Here is an 18,554-nt window from a genome sequence, read left to right as displayed (position 1 = left end):
CAAGAAAAATCAGATCAAAAAGGAAAAAAATGAAACAGAAAAAAGCAAGTAAACAACAACATAAAAATGAAAATACTATGTTGTGATTTGAATTCATTCCTTATAGTCTTTGGATGCAAATAGCTTTTTCCATCACAAGTCTATTGGAATTGATCTGAATCACTTCATTGTTGGAATGAGTCAAGTCCATCACAGTGGATCATCACATAATCTTGTTGCTATGTACAATATTCTCTTGGTTCTACTCAGTTCACTCAGCATCCGTTCATATAAGTTTTTCCAGTCTTTCTGAAATCCTAATGATTGTTTCTTATAGAACAATAATATTCCATTATATTCATATACCATGACTTATTCCCCACTTAATGAACATCCACTCAGCTTCCAGTTTTCTACTACAAAAAGGGTTACTACAAACATTTTTGCACATGTGAGTTCTTTTCCTTTTTTTACGATCTTTTTGGGATACAGACCCAGTAGAGACATTCTGGATCAAAGAGTAGGTACAGTTTGATAGCCCTTTGATCATAGTTGCAAATGGCTCTCTAGAATGATTGGATCAGTTCGCAATTCTACCAATATTGTTGTACACACACACACACACACACACACACACACACACACACACGTACCTCTTGTTTCCCTAGTCAGAATTTAAATTATCTAAAATCAGGGACATGTTTATATCCCCAACACTTGGCACAATGCTGGCACATAATAAGCAAATAATAAAGGCTGGCTGACTGATTTGCTAGCTTAATATTTGTGTTGTGACAAATAATTCAATCATTGATTAGTTGGGAAAAACCTAGATGATAACGTTATTTAGTATCCTGTGGCAACTCAACAAAAACAATCTTTTAGGTGCTTACACCAACACTTATGGCCTTAGGATACTTCTGATTTGAAAGAACAAGAGAAGTTTACAGTTCTTATATAGATAATGTATATAAAAGAAAAGAAAAAATGGCACACGTATGCAGTGAGCACTTTTTATTGAATGATTAATTAGCATTGATGATTACAATAAGCATTTCATAATATGAAAGAAATAGAAAGCAATATATCTACTATCAGACTGGGGAGTACACAGAGGAAAATTAGAGGCAAATACAGAGAATAACATACAATTAGCATGAATTAACACAGTACACAGTATATAGGCACCCAGTGAACATATGAAAGAGTATACTAGTTAACTGGGATTATTTACTGATAATGTTTTAAATCAAAGGTTTCATAGAATGAGGACTGAATGTAGAAAACAGGAGAGACTCCTCACTGTAGGAAATCACCTTTTGGGGCCTCAGCTCCTCAGAATAAAGTAGTTGATTAGATGTAGTTTAGTATTCCTTTCCATTCTATGGTTCTTTGAGAGAAGGTGGGAAAAGAAGGAAGAATTAAGAATTAAGCAATTAAGAAACTGCTTTTAAGAAATTAAGTAATTAAGAAAATCACAATGGTCCGAGATAGTGAGAAGCAGCACAGTAAGTGAATTTTCTTGGCTGAAGTCTGAGAATAGCAAGCAAAGAAACTGATGAGATAGATTTGATAGGAGGTTTTAAAAGTCAGATAGAAGACTTGATAGCATGGACAGATTTTGCAATTAAAACAATAACAATCACCACCCACTAATTCACTTTCTGAAATGGGGAGTCTAAGTGTTCTAAGTTCTCCCCAAAAAGCATGCAACATTATCTGGGGGCTTCTTCACTTTCTGAAGAAGAACCCTTTATAGGAAGAGATAAGAGCAGCAGCTGAAGAGAAGGCTAAAGAAAATCCAATCAGCTTCAAAAGTCCTGGCACAGAAGGCAAGTTCCTTTCCAAGAAGGTGGTGGTGATTGGCAGGGTTGGCACATCCTACATGAAAGAACATGAAAGTTACTATTAGCATCAAGAAAATTATTTCAGGAAGGTAGGGTTCTTCTCTTTAATATAAAATTAAAACTTGTTTTTCTAAAACTTGCCTCTAATAGAGCTTTGTTATCAATGAATTTTATCTAGGTCAGTGGTCCTCAAAGTGTAATCCAAAGAATTGTTGGGGTCTCTGAAACCCTTTCAGAGGGTCTACAAATTCAAAATTATTTTTTATTTATAATATAGTAAATAGCTATAAATATTACCCATTTGAATAAAAACCTCTTTGAACAGATCCTCGATAGTTTTTTTAACAACATGAAGATACTGAGAACAAAATTTTGAGAACCACTGATCTAGGGGCTCTTGTGCTTGATTATGTTTCAGACTGCACCACTTCCTGAGGCAGATTTAGTCAAGTATATGAGTATTTTATACTTTTTCATACTTCAAAATCTGCCTCTAGATCTTGATAAATAAGTCTTATTTCCTTACTCGTGCTTTGAATGCTTGTACAAGCACATACTGATGGTTCCTTTCTTCATATTTACCAAAAGATGTCCATTTATTATGGGAAAAGGAATCTTTTTCAGTAAAACTCTTCCCAACTTTAAAATTCTGTGAATTTTCTGTGCAGGAATAATTTTGTTGTTTCCATAATATTTTCTTTAGGTCTCTGAATAAGCACTACACAGTATTCAATAAAAGCACTACACTATTCAATAAGCACTACACAGTGATCAAGAATGGAATACATTTTTACTTCCATTTTGAAGCTCTTCTTCATGTTGTCTAACATCTTGATAACCTATTTGGGCCTGATGGCAACACGAACTTTTTGGAGGGAAATAGTCACTAACAATACCCTTTTGAGATTGAAGGATTATCCCTCACTACTCCTAGTTACCATTTTCTGAGATTTTCTTAGTTTTTCCTCATCAGTTACAACTTAGAAAATCTTATTGTGTCTTTGACAAAATTGAAGATTTTACTGATTGCTTCTCTTGAAGATCATTGACAAAAACTATTAAATAAGCACTGATTTCTGAGGTACCCTTCTATTCACATTAAAAAATCAGTTTGTTTCTATTCTTTTTATCTTTTGTTTTCTATCTTGTTCTTTGTGATAAAAACCCTCCAACCTCCAATCTTATGGTACCTTATTAAAATATTCTTTGGTTGAAGCTTTTATTTTATGCCATTCATTCTGCTAGGCAGAAAGGAGATAAAAATATATACAATACTAAGCTCCAGGCTCATAGTATTTACTTAAAATATTGATTGGCTAAAGCACATATGGATAGGGAAAAAAAAAAAACCTATGTGGCATTCTTAATTATTCTTTTTTAAATAAATGAGATTTATATTAAGGTCATCAGACATTATCTGAAGCCACTGGTACATCTGTTCACTATGAGAAATCACTTACCTCAGATTCTGGTTCTGACTGCCAGATTTCATCTTCTGGAATTTTCCCCATAGCATGTAGTACCTGAAATGAGAACATTTCCCGGTAAATCCTACTAATTTAAATTCAACTTGTAAACTTGCATTAGAGGGAAAGATGAACTTTCCGCTCTTCCTCATCCATTCTCTTTTCTATCTCTCCTCCACAGTAAAATGAAAGAGAGCCATCAGGTGGTCATCTAAGCACTGAGTAATATGTATCTTTCTACCTCCCTTAGTAAAGCAGAGAAATGATGTTCATCTTAGTTGCTTCTTACTGTTTCAAAGGCAGGACCTCAATAAAATGCACAGATAATGCAACTCTACAGATAAACTATTTATGAAATGATTGTAGTTTCCTCCCCCCAAGAGTGAGGACTTAAATTACACTTCATTTCCCACTACTCTTTCATTTTCTTTTTTGAAAAACATGTCTTAAACTGGAAACCGATGTTATCTGTACATTTAATTAGTCATTTCTTGGCAGAAAGTGAATTTCCTTGGCTGTTGGTCTGATTTTCTTTCTTTTCTACTCCAAACAGGTACCTTCTTTGCTTAGGGCCTGGGTAGTAATCAAGACAGAGGAGGAAACATATATTGTAGAAAGAACCCTGCATGTAGAGTATTAAAAGACACAGGGCTTCAAATCCTACCTCTATTATAAACTTTGTGACTTTTACAACTCAACTGAACTTCTCTGGGCCTTAGTTTCGTTATTTGTAAACTGAGTTAAGTTGATTATTTCCAAAATCCACTTAAATTCTAAATCCATATAAGTTAATGCATCATATATGAGTTACATGTTTTAATGATGGACAGAGTTGTGAGACTTGGTTCAGAAAGTTACCTGTAACCATTTAACTACCTCTGTTCCCTTCACTACTTGTTCCCACAGATGCTAGGAAAGGAACATACTTGTGTATTCAGAATTCTGGAGAATGTGTCTGTGGATTTGCCTTCCATATTCTGGGGCTGGGTTTTTAGCAGTGTTACAATCTGCTAGCTTTTGGCAATATAATACAGAAAAAAGAGATTTTTAAAAAAGATACATTTGTGTTAACACATACACACATATTTGCTGGACTAGATCTGTGATTTCACTAGTTAGGGGATTCTTGGGGAGGAAATGCCTTCCAACAATGCAAATCAGCAGCTATTATGTAACTGAGTCTTAAACACTTGCCTATGTAGCTACGTGGGACAGTGAATAGAACACTGCACCTGGAATCAGGAAGACAAGCCTCAAATTGAGCAAATTATTTAATTTCTGTTTGCCTCATTTTCCTCATTGTAAAATGGGTATTATAATAGCACCTGCTTCTCAGGGCTGTAGGAAGCATCAAGTAAGATAGGATTTGTAAAGCACTAAGCATAGTGACTGTCACATACTATAAAGTATATAAATGTTAGCTGTGATTATTATTTTATGACTTTCTCAAAGTCACATAAGTGGTATGTGTCAGATGAGGAACTTGAACAAAGATCTTGCTCACTTGAGACCAATTCTCTGTCTATTAATCTGTACTGTCCTCTGCCCCATAAGTGATGTTTTTAGATGACAAAAAATACCTTTTAATCCTACATTGTTGCTTAAAAATATGAACATGAGAATTTGGTATATCACATTTTGAAAGCTTCCACCACCTTTTTTACTTGTGGAAGATGAACAGTGTGTGAGATTCCAGTTGGTATGTTCAGGGTCATTTTTTAGAATTCTCAGTCATGCTGAGACCAGGATGAGTACTAGAATAAGTACTAAAAGGAAGTATGCAAATGTACTAAAAGGAAGTATGCAAATGAAGCCATAACTTTTTAAAAAATGAAGAAAAAATTTAAATTTTGAAATTTTGGGCACCTCAGATCTTTTATTATTTTGGCCTCTTATTCTTAGTATTTTCTTGTGGACAGCTTAGTTCTAGTTTAAAGATTTTTTCATCTCAGGAATTTATTATAAATAGTATGGCATAATTCTCTAAAAGATATAAAAGTATGATATGATTCTTTCTGTAGTTACCTAATGATACTTGGAAATTGTTGACTTACTTTTAAATCTCTTATGCATTCTGCTCATATGAAAGTTGAGGCTTTGGTTAAAAAAAAATCTGAAGTGGCCATGGGATTAAACAGAGAGTTTTGGATATATGTGTATGTATATATGTGTGTGTGTGTGTGTGTGTGTGTGTGTGTATACATATAGTTAAAGTTGATACAACTTTAAAAATGTAAAATGTCTTTAAAAAAGTAAAATGTAAAAATTGAGCTTATTGTTTCTTTTGTCTGATATTTAAAGGTTTTTGTTTGTGTGTGTGACTGTTATTGCTGATAACTTGTTTAGAAAAAACCACTAAAATTAATTTAGTTTTAAAAATAGACATTGGGATCTTTCCCATACCTCTCTGGCTGCCCTCTCTCCTGCTTGCACTGCTCCTTCCATATATCCACTCCAGTGGGTAGCAGTCTCTGTTCCGGCAAAATAAATCTTGCCAACTGACTGGCGGAGAACCCTTGAAACCAAATTAGAGAAAGAAAGAGAAGAAAAAATAACATTAGAATTCCAAAATAAATCTTCTTATAGAATGAACTACACTTTAAGTTCATTTTCTTTCTTCCTTCTCTTCCTTCTTCCCTCCCTCCTTTCTTCCCTCTTCTTTGAAAGTGGTGATTAGTTAACATTAGCCTCAGTCTCCTAAAATCGAAGAAAATATATCAGCATGCATTTAATAGCCAGTGAAAGTCAAACTCTTGATAGCTTTTGAATCTATAAGCAAATAATGTTCAGATCCAATTCTGTCATTTAGAGGACATGGCTCTAAATTTGAAGCCTGAATATTCTGGGATCTTCATCTAAGCTCCTATCTCTCTGTGGCTTAGGCAAGCTAATAAACCATTTTATGTTTTGTTTTTTCCATTTGTGAAAATACAATATAAATCAGGCCTGACAATTTCAAGAGGATGTTTTTAATATTGAAAGTGAATTATCTGTGGGCCCTCTGGGTTCAATTGATATCTTTCTACCAAAGAACATGTGAATAAGAGAAAAAAATTACTTTCTAGTTTATTCTGTTGGTAAGCTATATTTTTGGCCTAATACATCCAGTTAGGCCCCATTCATGTTTCTTCATGGTAGAATGAAAGTGGATGACCACATCTTTGACTCAGGGGAACCAGGAATACATTGACAGCAGAGTTGCATTATTAGCCTTTGACTAGAAGTTTCCAGATGCTCAGCTGAGAACCTAGGTTCTTGCTTATACAACTTAACAGTAACTCACATCTGTCCCTTTCTTTCAACTTTTTTGGTGGCCACTCTGGTCTGAATTTACATTACCTTTTGCCTGGTCTGTTGCAATAGCATCTTAACCATTATTCGATTCCATTCTCTCTCCTTTTTAATCTCTCTCTCACACAATTATAGAATAATCTGTCTAATACACAGCTCTCTAAATCCTCCTGGGTCTCATCTCTTACCTAAACTTCTGGCATACATCATTAACTGCTTACGGGTCAGCTTCAGCTACATGTCCCATAGACACATCCGAAATGGGTCTCATTGTCTTCCTCTGAAATGTGGCCCTCTTCCTTGACTTCCCTCTTTCTTTTAAGGGTAGCACCATAGTCCCGGGATAACCTCAGTCATTTTCAACTCTACTCAAATTTTAACTAGCTTTTTGTTGCTCCTTGGATCACTACAAATTCCTTTGACTAACATTTGAAGTTCTCCAATTTATCTTTTCTAATTTATTTCACATTATTTCCTTACACAATTAGGTGGTACTATAGATAGAATGCTGGTCCTGGAGTCAAAAAAAATCTGAGTTTAAAAAATCCCTCAGACATTCACTGGCTGGGCAAGTCACTTTGATGAGGTCAGAGTAGCAATTACTAGTCTGAAATAAACATGTACAAAATTCACAGTGGCTATTTTATTTGTCACAGGGGACATTTATTTAGAAGAAGAGGTAAAAGAAGAAGAGATAAAAAAGAGGTAAAAATGAAGAGGTAAAAAAGTACCAGGAGGGGTAAATATGAAATAGATTTGGGAGAGTAATCAAGGAAGGAGTTTGGAAGAATCCATTAAAGGAATATGCCATTTATTGGCAGGTTAAAACCAAAGAGAAATTTAGCAGGCTAACCAGAGTTAGTTATAGTAAGGAGAAAGATATCATTAAAGGGAAAATATTATAAGAAAAAGAGGCAAGAGACAGAGAGAGAGAGAGAAAGAGAGACAGAGAGAGAGAGAGAGAGAGAGAGAGAGAGAGAGAGAGAGAGATAAAGACAGACTTGGTCATACCTAATAATAGCCAGATGGGGTTTTCCCAGATATGGGAAGAAAATAGGCTCAAAGTCTACATCAACTTAACTTCAATTTGTCTCAGTTTTCTCAGCTATAAAGTGAGGAAAAGAATAGCACCCCATTCCCCAAAGGTTGTTGTGAATATCAAATGAAATATTTGTAAAGCTTTTCATACAGTGGTTGGCACAAAAAAGCCTTATATAAATACTATCAGTATTATTACTATACAAGCTTATATTTGAAATAATATTTATTCTTGGTATATGAAATTGGTACATGATCTTACAATGCCTTACACATAGAAGGCCCTATTAGATGCTTGTTAAATGTAAAGCAAAAACAAACAAAAACACCCTTCAGTGGTTTACCAGAGATTCCCAGGGTGTTCCATATTCTGACTCCAAATTTCTAGCTTTTTTATGATTTTCCTTCATGAACTTGAATTCACTTCTATTGTTCACCATCCCTTATTCTCCAGCCTTTTGTGCTTTTATACATGTTATCTCTCAAGCCTTCCCTTCCTTTAAGATTTGATTTAAGCAGCACATTTTCCAGGAAACCTTTCTTGAGACCTTCATCTATACTTGATCCATTCCTTCTGGAAACTTATAGTAATCCTTATAACATTATCTGTTTGTTCCCCTTATAACATTATTTGTTTTATCCTATCTGTTAGATTATAAACTCCCCAAGGGCAAAGATGGCTTTTTATTTAATTTTTAAAATTCCCTTCACTTAGCACAGTATATTCACATGTAATAGGTTCATCATTTGTTGTAGTGAAAATAGACAGCTGTATCCTGCAAGTAAGTAGCAAATGAAAAACTAAGAAGTCCTCACGTCACAAATCATTGAGTTTCTTTTCATATTAACATTCATGTGGATATTTTAATATGTACCATTTTGAAGCTACTTGATGATTATGGGAATTATTATTCTTGGAAGCACACTAAGAGCATATCATGTTGACCAGAGAACCATCCTTGTAGGTAAGAATACATGCTATCATTTGACAGAACTCAATTCCTCACCATTCCCCCAAAACATCACATGGGAAAGTCTTATTTAAAAGAAGAAAAAGCTCACTTTGAGATCTGATAAGCTTCAGTTTCCCTGACCTAACTTCCTTTCCTGCTTTGCAACCTACTCCATACCCTCTGATCCTTAGCCAACATGAATAAGGTCCAGGAATAAACTATTTGGGGTTGTGATTAACACTGGTTTCTTTGATATACTTCCCTAGTCATCTAGCTGCAAGAAAAATCCCAGGCACATGGAGTCTGGGGCCTCCCACACTTACTATGTGTTTAAGACCATGCAAGTCTCCATAGACTCATGACTTACTGACCAGAGGTATTTCCAGATGGAAGGAGAGGGGCCACGTCCAGAGAATCTAAGGATACTGGACCTTTGTTGCTATGTATGAGGGCAGAGTAAACTTCCTTTGTTAAATTTTCAAAATCTTATGATAGTGCCTCGTTCTGTCCCAACCATCAAACATCAATTAAGGATGCTGTAGTTAGAGCTATACTTTTGAACATGGGACACATGAATAGTCATGAGCAAGGTACAGAGAGATGTCATCTGTATTAGTGAAGAGATTCCCTTCACTGATGAGACTGGGTACAGAACCCACCATCTCCTCAATAAAAAAGACAGAGCCTGAGATATTATTGCTTTTTATAATGAGAACACAGCAATAGAAATATAATGGTGCTGAATTCCATTTACTTAATGTAGAAAAATAGAACTTAAGACACTGAATATTTATACCAACCAAAAGAGATTTTTTCTTAGTTCACCCCAAGCTCCTACAGTTACAGCTTTGAATAAATTCACATACAGTACCTCCCATACTGAGTCATTATCCCTGGTGGGAAATAAGTGGTGTAGCAGCCTCCGGAGTATTGTTCTTCACACCAGTTCTTTTCTTCATAATGCACTGGCTGTAAGACAATTAGGACAACTTGAAAAAAAGTTAAAGACAATATCAAATGCTACAATAGTTTCTTTCCTAAACAACTTCATCTTAGAATCTCAGAGCTGCTATTAGCCTGCTATTATAGGATTTGACTTAGAGGACACCAGTCAGCAATGTCCGAGTATAGGGAAAAACAAAAATAAAAAACTTATTAAGAATTCTAACTTTGTAAATTAGTAAACACGTAATGCACTTACATTTGATACATTCATAGATTATAGTTCCTATTTAGATCTCCTAAATTTCCATATCTCTTTTTACAAGTTTTCACTTTTAGTGCCTATTTTCCTGGAAAAATGGATTCTTTAAGAGGTGTTTACTCTTTAGCAGATTTGGATCTGAAAGCTCAGAAAACTGGGTCAATCTGGGGAAAAGGTATATCCACTTATGGGTATGTGAATAAAGATTAGAGAGAATTCTGCCCTGGTTATGAAGTGACACAGCCTCTTTGTGTGGAGCTTAGCTGAAAAGAAATATGAAGACAAAGCATCACATTTCTTCTGGAGACAGAGGCCATTGATATTTTGAATCTATCTTACAATTATAAATGATATTTCTAACATAGTATGACATTATTGTGTTCACTTTATCAGTTTCATTTGGCAAGTTTTACACAAAATTTGTTTCAGAGAGAAGTTAGAATAAGCTGCCACCAAAAGCTGACAGAATCTTGGGCAAAACCAAAGTCATAGTTCACACTTAAATCTAATTCATGTGCATGTCAAGACATTATCCTCATGATGTCATTGGTGTTCTTCGAGAATGAAGGATGAACAACAAACAAAAGTAGTTCACAGTAGATCTATTCCATGGATGTGATTTATTGGAGCATAAACCTGAGAATGTTCTTTTTCTTTTTATAAAAATAAAATGTTGTATGAAAATGGGAAGAACAATGAGATTAGAGCCAAGGAGCCTCAGGTTTGAGTCCTGAATTTGTCACTAACCACCCAACTGACTATGCAGAAGTCATTTTCTCTACTTGGATGTCAGTTTTCTCATCTGTAAAATGAGAGATTTATATGAGATAATCTCTAAGATACCTTCTAGTTCCAGATCCCATGCTGTTAGAGTACTTTTGGGAAGGCATATCTAAATATTTTGTTTATATTATTATTATATGTTAATATTAAATATAATATATTTATATGCTAATTATTAGATTTATAGTCTGATAGAAACTAAACTTTAAAAAGATTTAAAATGGTATATTATTTATAAAACAATTAAGCCTAGCTCAAATTTATAAAGCTTATTAAGTTTGGTAAAATTCTTTCCCTAGGATAATCCTAGTAAAGTGTCAAACTCAAGACTTTGACCCTCTGATTCCTGATCTAATGGTCCTCTCATCAGACCACATGTAGGCTTTTGCTGTAGGTCTTACCTGTGTCAAAAAATAAAAAAAAAAATCCCCTAGTACACATCTAATGTTGTTATTAGTATCTAAATTAAGCTGTTAGTTCCATAAGACCAGGTAAATATTCCATTCTTTTCTGATTTCCCCCTTAGAACTTATCATAGTACCTTGCAAATAGATGACCTAAATAAAGATTTGTTGAATGAATAAATGAATGAATGAACTGGATTGTATATAGGGTACTTTGGTTAAATTTTTTCCCCATGGTTTATTTTTATGTTAATCTCTATGTTTATTTATTTAAAACTTCACAGACAAATGGCTTTTATAATCACTTTCAAAAGGTGATAAAAGACATGTCAAAACTTTTCAAGATGAATGGTCTGGTGAATATACCCAGAACACTAATTAATACTTAAAAGCTATAGAAAGTGAACAAAGAAGATGTTTTTGCTATTGCTTATGAACTCTACATTAGGACTTTTTGGTTTATAATAAGATGTACTAAAAAAGAAGGCAGAACCTAAGAGCCTTTGAATTTTAAAAGGGGAAAAAATCCTCTCTTTGAATTGTTTCCATGGTTACTCAAAACACAGTTTTCTAAAGCTGCTTCAAAGAAAAAAATGAGGGAAGCTGAGACAAAGGTAGTCAAGCATACAGGCAGGACCACCTCTAGGTAGATGGACTGGGTAAAACACATTTTGTGTTTTGCTGCTTCTCCCACCACCCTTTTTATGCCGGTAAAATTAGGATAAAATAAACACAGAGATTGTTCTAGAAAAGAAAAAAAATCACAAAAATATCAAAAGTCTTTATATGTGGAAGCTGCGAAAGAGCAACCACCTTATCTGCTTTGCCTGGGTGGTAATGGTTTTGCTGGCAATTGGAGGTTTATAGCCTTATTTATAGACTTATTAAGTGTGATCTTCAGGTTATCTATTTTTCCTAGTATTACCACCTCCTTTCTTGTTATTTCTTGTTAGCTACTTCCTTAAGGACTTCTTTATTTGAAAAGAGCAAGGTCCATCTGAAATTGAGGGTTTGGAGCAATTGTCTCATTTCCCAAACCTGGCATGAAAAGTAAATATATGTGTGTGAAATCACCAGCCATCCAGGAACTCATTCAAGATATACATCATTTGTGTGGGTTCTGATATGGACAAATCACACATATAATGGAAAAAATCACATTTTCTTTTAACTTGATCCTTATATAGGACATTGTTAATCATATCAACATTGGCTTACTGCATCCCTTTTATGAGGGAGGGAAAAGGATTTGGTTACTTTTGTAGGAAGTATTGGACTTACTTTGAGTGCTTCTTTTGATCCCAAAACCTTTGCATAGAGTTCACAGAGTTTCCTTTTCCTTCAAAGTAAAAAACAAACAATCAAAAGAGGACTACTTTAAATTTTATTTCCCTTCTCTTATCTTTCATTTGGTTTTCCTATTCATTGTTATTTTATCCTAATTTGGCCAAAAGGGTCATGAAATGACTTTTATTTTTGTTAATTATTATTATTAATAATATGCTACTAATAAAGAAAATGAAATGCTCAAACATTCTAAAGGCAATTTTTCAGGTTGCTGGAATCACTAAACAGGTAAATTGATCACTTAAAGTTGGCTATCAACCAAGTCAATAGTCATACAGTACAATGTTAAGGAAGGGATGATGGACTGGGAATCAGAAGACACTGCTAGTCCTTCTACTTATCAGAAGTGATTATTTCCTCATCATTGGGAAAAATAAGGACAACTCTCTAATAGTCTTTAACTCATTGCTGAGAGGATTAAATACGATTATGTAACTAAAGTGCTTTGTAACCATAAGCATTAGATAAATATAAATAATATAGAACCTTAGAACTGGTCTAGTTCTCCTATTTCACTAGGGAGGAAAATGAGCCCAAAGAGATGAAGTAAGTACGTCTCTTGATTTCCAGCTCACCATACTTTCCATGACATACTGCCTCTTAGAGAAGAGAAATGTCACATCTTTTACATGACAAGAAAGTGGAAACTATTAGACCTTTTTTGTTCTCTATTATTAAATATTATCTTATTATTACAAAACTCCTCAGAGGAGAGAATTGTTACCACTTCCATTTTATAGTTGAGGAAACAGACAGAAGTTAAGTTTCTGGCCCCAAATCACACTTAAATGCAATTTTAAGAGCTATTTCCATATGTGAAAGTACCAGTCAATATTGTAGCACTGGAAATTATAGAAAAACAAATTGAGAAGGGGAGGATATGAATGAATATAACTTAAGGATCACTGATTAACAAATTATTTGTCAGCAGCAATATACAAATAATACTTCAGTGATAAATCAGATTTCCAGAATAAAATCCCAACATCAGGAAAACTAAGTTTCTATCATCCTGATAATATTACTGTTGTTATGAGAGGCAGCAAGGTAGTACAGTGTATAGAGTGTCAGGCTGGGAGTTAGGAAGATTAATCTTCTTGAATTCAAATCTGACCTCAGACATTTACTAACTGTTTGACCCTGGACAAGTCACTTATCCCTATTTGTCAGTTTCATCATCTATAAAATAAACTGAAGATGGAAATGGAAAATCCCTGTTTCTTTGCATCAGAAAATACAAAATAGAGTCATAAAGAATTGGACATGACTTAATGACAACAAAAATCATCCCATTAATAAACATATTGCTTGTGATGTTTATTCTGTATTTACCATATATTGATCTGTATTGTCCAGTGTTTTGGTTTTATCTTCCTCACTATAGTATAATTTAATTAGGGTCAAGGACAATACCTTAAATATTTTTTAAGGTAACTTAACTGTTCTGTAGAATGAATTGGAAGATCCATTTTTAATGTTATTTTCTTAAAGTGATTTCTTTGAACTTCAATAATTAATATACAACTAATATTTATTGGATGTTGTGCACATTAAGTTTAAAATTCAGAAAAATTCACAAAAATTCATAAGCTATTAAATAACAAGCTTTATTTCTTACCTTTCTTCTTTGGTAAGATGTGCCAGTTTTCTTGCTTTGTGGGCAAGAATAAATCTAGAACATTAAAAAAATAGAAAAATAGTATGAAATTATCTTTTCTCTTGCCTTGGTCACATAACTTTAAACATTCATGAGCATTCTGCTTAAAAGACTGGCAAGAATGTGCCAAATTAATTTATTTTGTTTCCATGCCCCTCTAATTTTCAAGTTGTTCCCATTCTAGATACCGAATGCCACTTTCAATCTTGAGAAATTCTGAAGGATAAATAAAATTACCAATTTGTCAGCAGTCTAGATCAGTGTAATATTGTTTTCCTCCAATTGTCATGGAATGATAATTGCTTATCAAAATTCCCCATCTACTACAGTTAGTATTTTCTATCTTTAAAGCAAATCCTTATTCTAATACTTTCAACTAGGAAACACTTCCTATAAACTTTCCTATGTCTTTCTAAACCCAAACCAAAATAGCAAGTGACACACATAATTTCAAAATGTTAATAGAATTCTACTTAAAAAAAATAGTAATTTAGTGGATATTTTGAAAAAGTAATAATGCCGATTTGTGTAATGTTACATTTGAGGAATCGTTTTCTTGGGTAATAAAACATTTTAAAATTATTTTTATTATTATCAATGATTTAGATATAAAGAGTAATATTAGGGGAGTAAATCAGGAGAGGATAGAAAAAAATGTAGCAATCAGATCTATGAATAAAGGAATATTTTATGACCCATAAAACACAAAGGGGGATTATATAAAGTAAAAAAAGATATTTTTGATTACATGAAGTAAAAAGGTTTTTCTACAAATAAGAAGTGAAGAAAACAAAATTAAATATCCTTCATTATCATAAATGATTGGTCATTATAAAGAAATGTCTTATATTTCATTCTTACCCTGTTATGGCAGCATAAGAACCATCAGGCTTGGTGTCATCTAAAGTGTAGGCAATTGGAGCTTCTTCATCTTCAATGATCATGGTTCCACAGTAATCTTGGCAAGCCGAAAAGAGTAGAAAGAACTGAATTTTCTCATCAAATCATTTGCAGGATTAATAATACAATACTACTATCACTATCTGAGTAAAATTGTAGTTTATTGTTTTCACTATAAAAGTATAAAGGTTAGCTATATGGTTTGAAAGGAAAATAACCAACAGATCATTTTCCTTTTTTATTTCTGAAAATGAGGCTACAGACTTGAGCAAAAAAGAAGATAAAAGAATATAGCATTGTGAATAGATGTAGGACTGCATTTAATAAAATCTTGTTATTAATTCTGTTTCAAACATAATTTTGGTTCCTTTTTATGTACATGATAAAACTAAAATAAAAATGAAGATTAAAGGAAAAGCATTCTAAGAATACTGCAAAATGGAAACAGTATAGTGTATCTAAAATCACTCAGACAATTTGCAGGCTTTAAATTTAATGGTTATTTTCTTTGCAATTTCCCTCCAAGCAATATATGACAACAAGTATTTGTACTAATTTTTTCAATGAATTCTCAGTTATCTGAAAGACATTGAAAATATAGATAATAGAAATCTACTAGTAGTATAAAATCTTCATAGTGATGGATCTCCCCTGACAATTCACAAAATAGATGTCAGATCTACAAAGTGGTGATACTGAGATGTGATGAAGATACAATTTTAGAATCTGAAAATTCTAGAATATATGCTAGAGATAAGCTCAGGATGAAAGCTCTACTTTATTCCTCATTTATTCAACAAACTGAAGTAAAAAAAATAAGAAAAATATAATGATAACTAATATTTTATAGTACTTTGTGATTTGCAAAGGGCTTTAAACATCTCATTATATCCTAACAACAATCCTAAAGGTAGTTTTATTAATATCACAATATTACAGATGAGAAAACTGAGACACAGAGAGGCTTAAGAAAGTAATGAAGAAAATATTAATAAGTTAATTAAACTTAAAAGTGTGATGCATGGGCATTTTTTTTTCAGTTAGTTGTTAAACATTTTTATCAGCACACTTTGGTATATTAAGTTTATATGTATATAAAATATATTCAAAATTAAGATAAAATAAGAGATGTTAATAATTAGAGAGACCAGGAAAGACCTGATGTAAGAGGAAGAATTTGAACTGAGTTTTAGAAGGTGAACTAGATTGTCTCTAAGGTCCTTTCCTTAGCTGTCATTATAGGATTCTATTAAATCAATCATTATAGGATTCTACTAAATGAAAAAACTGGTTTTATTCCCACACTTCCTTCTCTCCCTACACCTTGTCTTTAGCTGGTCACTTTGGAGAAGATGCCAGCTTCTTATTATAAAACCATTTTTAATCTTCCTCACCATACTTTCTGCTAGAATGCCACTTGTAAGTAAAAATGCTGATTACTAGGATTTGTTTCTTTTCTTCTCACTTATCCATTGAAGTGAATTAACTAACAGATGAATAAAAGAAACGAAGAACTAAGGAATACAGGTAACTGCTTCTCAGTCAATGGAGCTAACTACTATTTTTTAATAATATTTTTATTTTTCCTCAATTTTACATGAAATAATTTCCTCATAGACCCATCATGTTTTAATGCACTAGTTCCAAACAGTAACTCTCAAGAATTATTCTAAATACTAGTTTTGAAAACAAGATCTGGGTTAAAGTCCTGAATGCCTCTTAATAGCTGTGTAATCTTGGACAAACAACTTTTCTTTTACAGATCTCAGTTTCCTCATCTGCAAAATGAGTGCATTGGATTAAATGATTTCGAAGTTCTCTTACATTTTTAATTCCATGATACTAAATTCCATTTCCCTCAATCAGTCTTGGCCATCATCTTATCTATTTAGGTAAGTCAGGGTGTTCCCTAACTCATTAAAATTAAAGATAATGAATAACCATAAACTCCTGCCCTCCTTTCCCTCCTAATATCTCAGAGTACAAAAAGATATTAAAATTTGTTTAGACCATGCTCTTCCCAATTGTGAAGGTGAGAAAAGTGAAATTCAGTCTTTGAATTGAATTAATTGGTTAACTGACTTGCCAAGATAACACAGATTTTAAATCAAACTCAGATCCCCTGACTCCAAATTCAATATTGTTCTATTAATAGCACAATGCAACAAAATAGACTACTTTAAAAATCTATCATATTTATCATGTTAGTTATGCATTGAGTAGCAGTTACTTTCAAGGAGTGTTTCATTTTATTTTCATAAATGAATTAATCTCAATTCAAAGTTCTAACTTATTTAATTGATTTTCAATTCCAATCAACAAATATTTATTGAATTTTTTCAATATTTATTTTGTGCAAGACATTGTGTTAGGTTCTGGAGAAGATAATAATAGCTAGCAATTTATATATATTTACATATACATACACACACACATATATATAAATAAGACATGCACATAACGTGCATATTGCTTTAAAGTTTTCAAAGTGCTTTACACAATTATCTCATTTGATTTCCATAACAACATGTGAAGCAGGTGTTGTTATTAGTACCTTTTTTTGATGAGCAAACTGTGGCTAAGAGAGGTTGACTTACCTTTAAGTCTTTAGAATAAGATAATTTGTATTCTTAGTCTTCTCAACTTCAAGACTAGTGTTCTATCCACTACACTAACTCTCTGACTAATAGATAGAAAGATGAACAATACCTAATTGCTGCTGTGAGGGGAATAGTGGGAAGACAATATAATTGATTAATTGTCTACAATAGTATATCATTGCTTAAGAAAGATACATGGAAAGTGCTATGGGAATTTATAAGAAGAAATGGTCATTTTTGGTGGAGGGAATCAGTGAAGCATTTCTGGAAATATTTTTGACATGGGACTTTTAAAAGGTAAGTTTGATGTCTAGTTTCAGAGATGTTGAGGAGAAGAAAATGCAGATTTAGGGAATGGAATAGTCCTGTGAAAGTAAGAAAGGATTAAAAAATGTCAAATAGTCCACTTTGGCAGGAAAAGTGAGCAAATAAATAACAGTTATATTTGACAAGGTTGGGAGGATAGATTGTGGAGAGCCTCGAATGCTAAGGTTAGGGCTTTTAGCTTTATTTCTTAGAAGATATAACATTTTAAAAAGAAGTACAGTATTCCAAAATAATGTGTATTAGTGGGGGTATGGGGAGAGATAAAGGAGACCTCTAGCATTTTTCTTAGCTAATCCCTGGAACATTACTTCATACAAATAAGACACCTACCCTTTTTCCTCCAAAAAGGTTCTTGGTAATATACCATACATTTGATGACTGAACCCATAGGAACACGACTAATCAATTGGTTTCTCATCATTGGTAAAGGTGGTTTAAAATGAATCTTCATACCCAATGGTGCAGGAACAGCACTAATGACATATTTGGCCTATAAGGAAACAAATAACAAAATAAAGATAATTAACTCTAATTTTTATAGGGTCATAGATTTGGAGTTGGAAGAAACCTTAGAATAAATTGAATCAAATCTTCTTATCTTAAATACAAGAAAATTGAAATCCAAAGATATTTATTGACTTGTCCAGGATCACACAGTTTTAGTCTTTGACATGATTTGAACTCAGGATTAATTCCAATCTAGCACTCTATTCAGCACACCAGACTAATGATTACCATATTCATAGAGCTCAGATTAT

General features: G+C 33.1%; 1 protein-coding gene across 1 annotated transcript in view; it reads right to left on the bottom strand.

Moving 5' to 3' along the window:
* Window positions 1-978: 978 nt before the first annotated feature.
* LOC127553902 (amine oxidase [flavin-containing] B) overlaps window positions 979-18,554 on the bottom strand; it is an 88,496-nt gene continuing 70,920 nt past the window's right edge. Inside the window, exons 8-15 of the mRNA XM_051984991.1 lie at window positions 18,127-18,286; window positions 14,831-14,927; window positions 13,931-13,984; window positions 12,247-12,304; window positions 9,446-9,543; window positions 5,696-5,807; window positions 3,287-3,349; window positions 979-1,860 (exon numbers count right to left, since the gene is read on the bottom strand). Coding sequence (XP_051840951.1) covers window positions 1,711-1,860; window positions 3,287-3,349; window positions 5,696-5,807; window positions 9,446-9,543; window positions 12,247-12,304; window positions 13,931-13,984; window positions 14,831-14,927; window positions 18,127-18,286 — 792 coding nt within the window. The 3' untranslated portion in view covers window positions 979-1,710. The remainder of the gene's footprint in view (window positions 1,861-3,286; window positions 3,350-5,695; window positions 5,808-9,445; window positions 9,544-12,246; window positions 12,305-13,930; window positions 13,985-14,830; window positions 14,928-18,126; window positions 18,287-18,554) is intronic.

Source organism: Antechinus flavipes, chromosome 3 (genome assembly GCF_016432865.1).
Source record: "Antechinus flavipes isolate AdamAnt ecotype Samford, QLD, Australia chromosome 3, AdamAnt_v2, whole genome shotgun sequence".
Classification (NCBI taxonomy): domain Eukaryota; kingdom Metazoa; phylum Chordata; class Mammalia; order Dasyuromorphia; family Dasyuridae; genus Antechinus; species Antechinus flavipes.
Note: the sequence above shows the minus strand (reverse complement) of the source record. Positions and strands in the feature narration are given on the sequence as shown.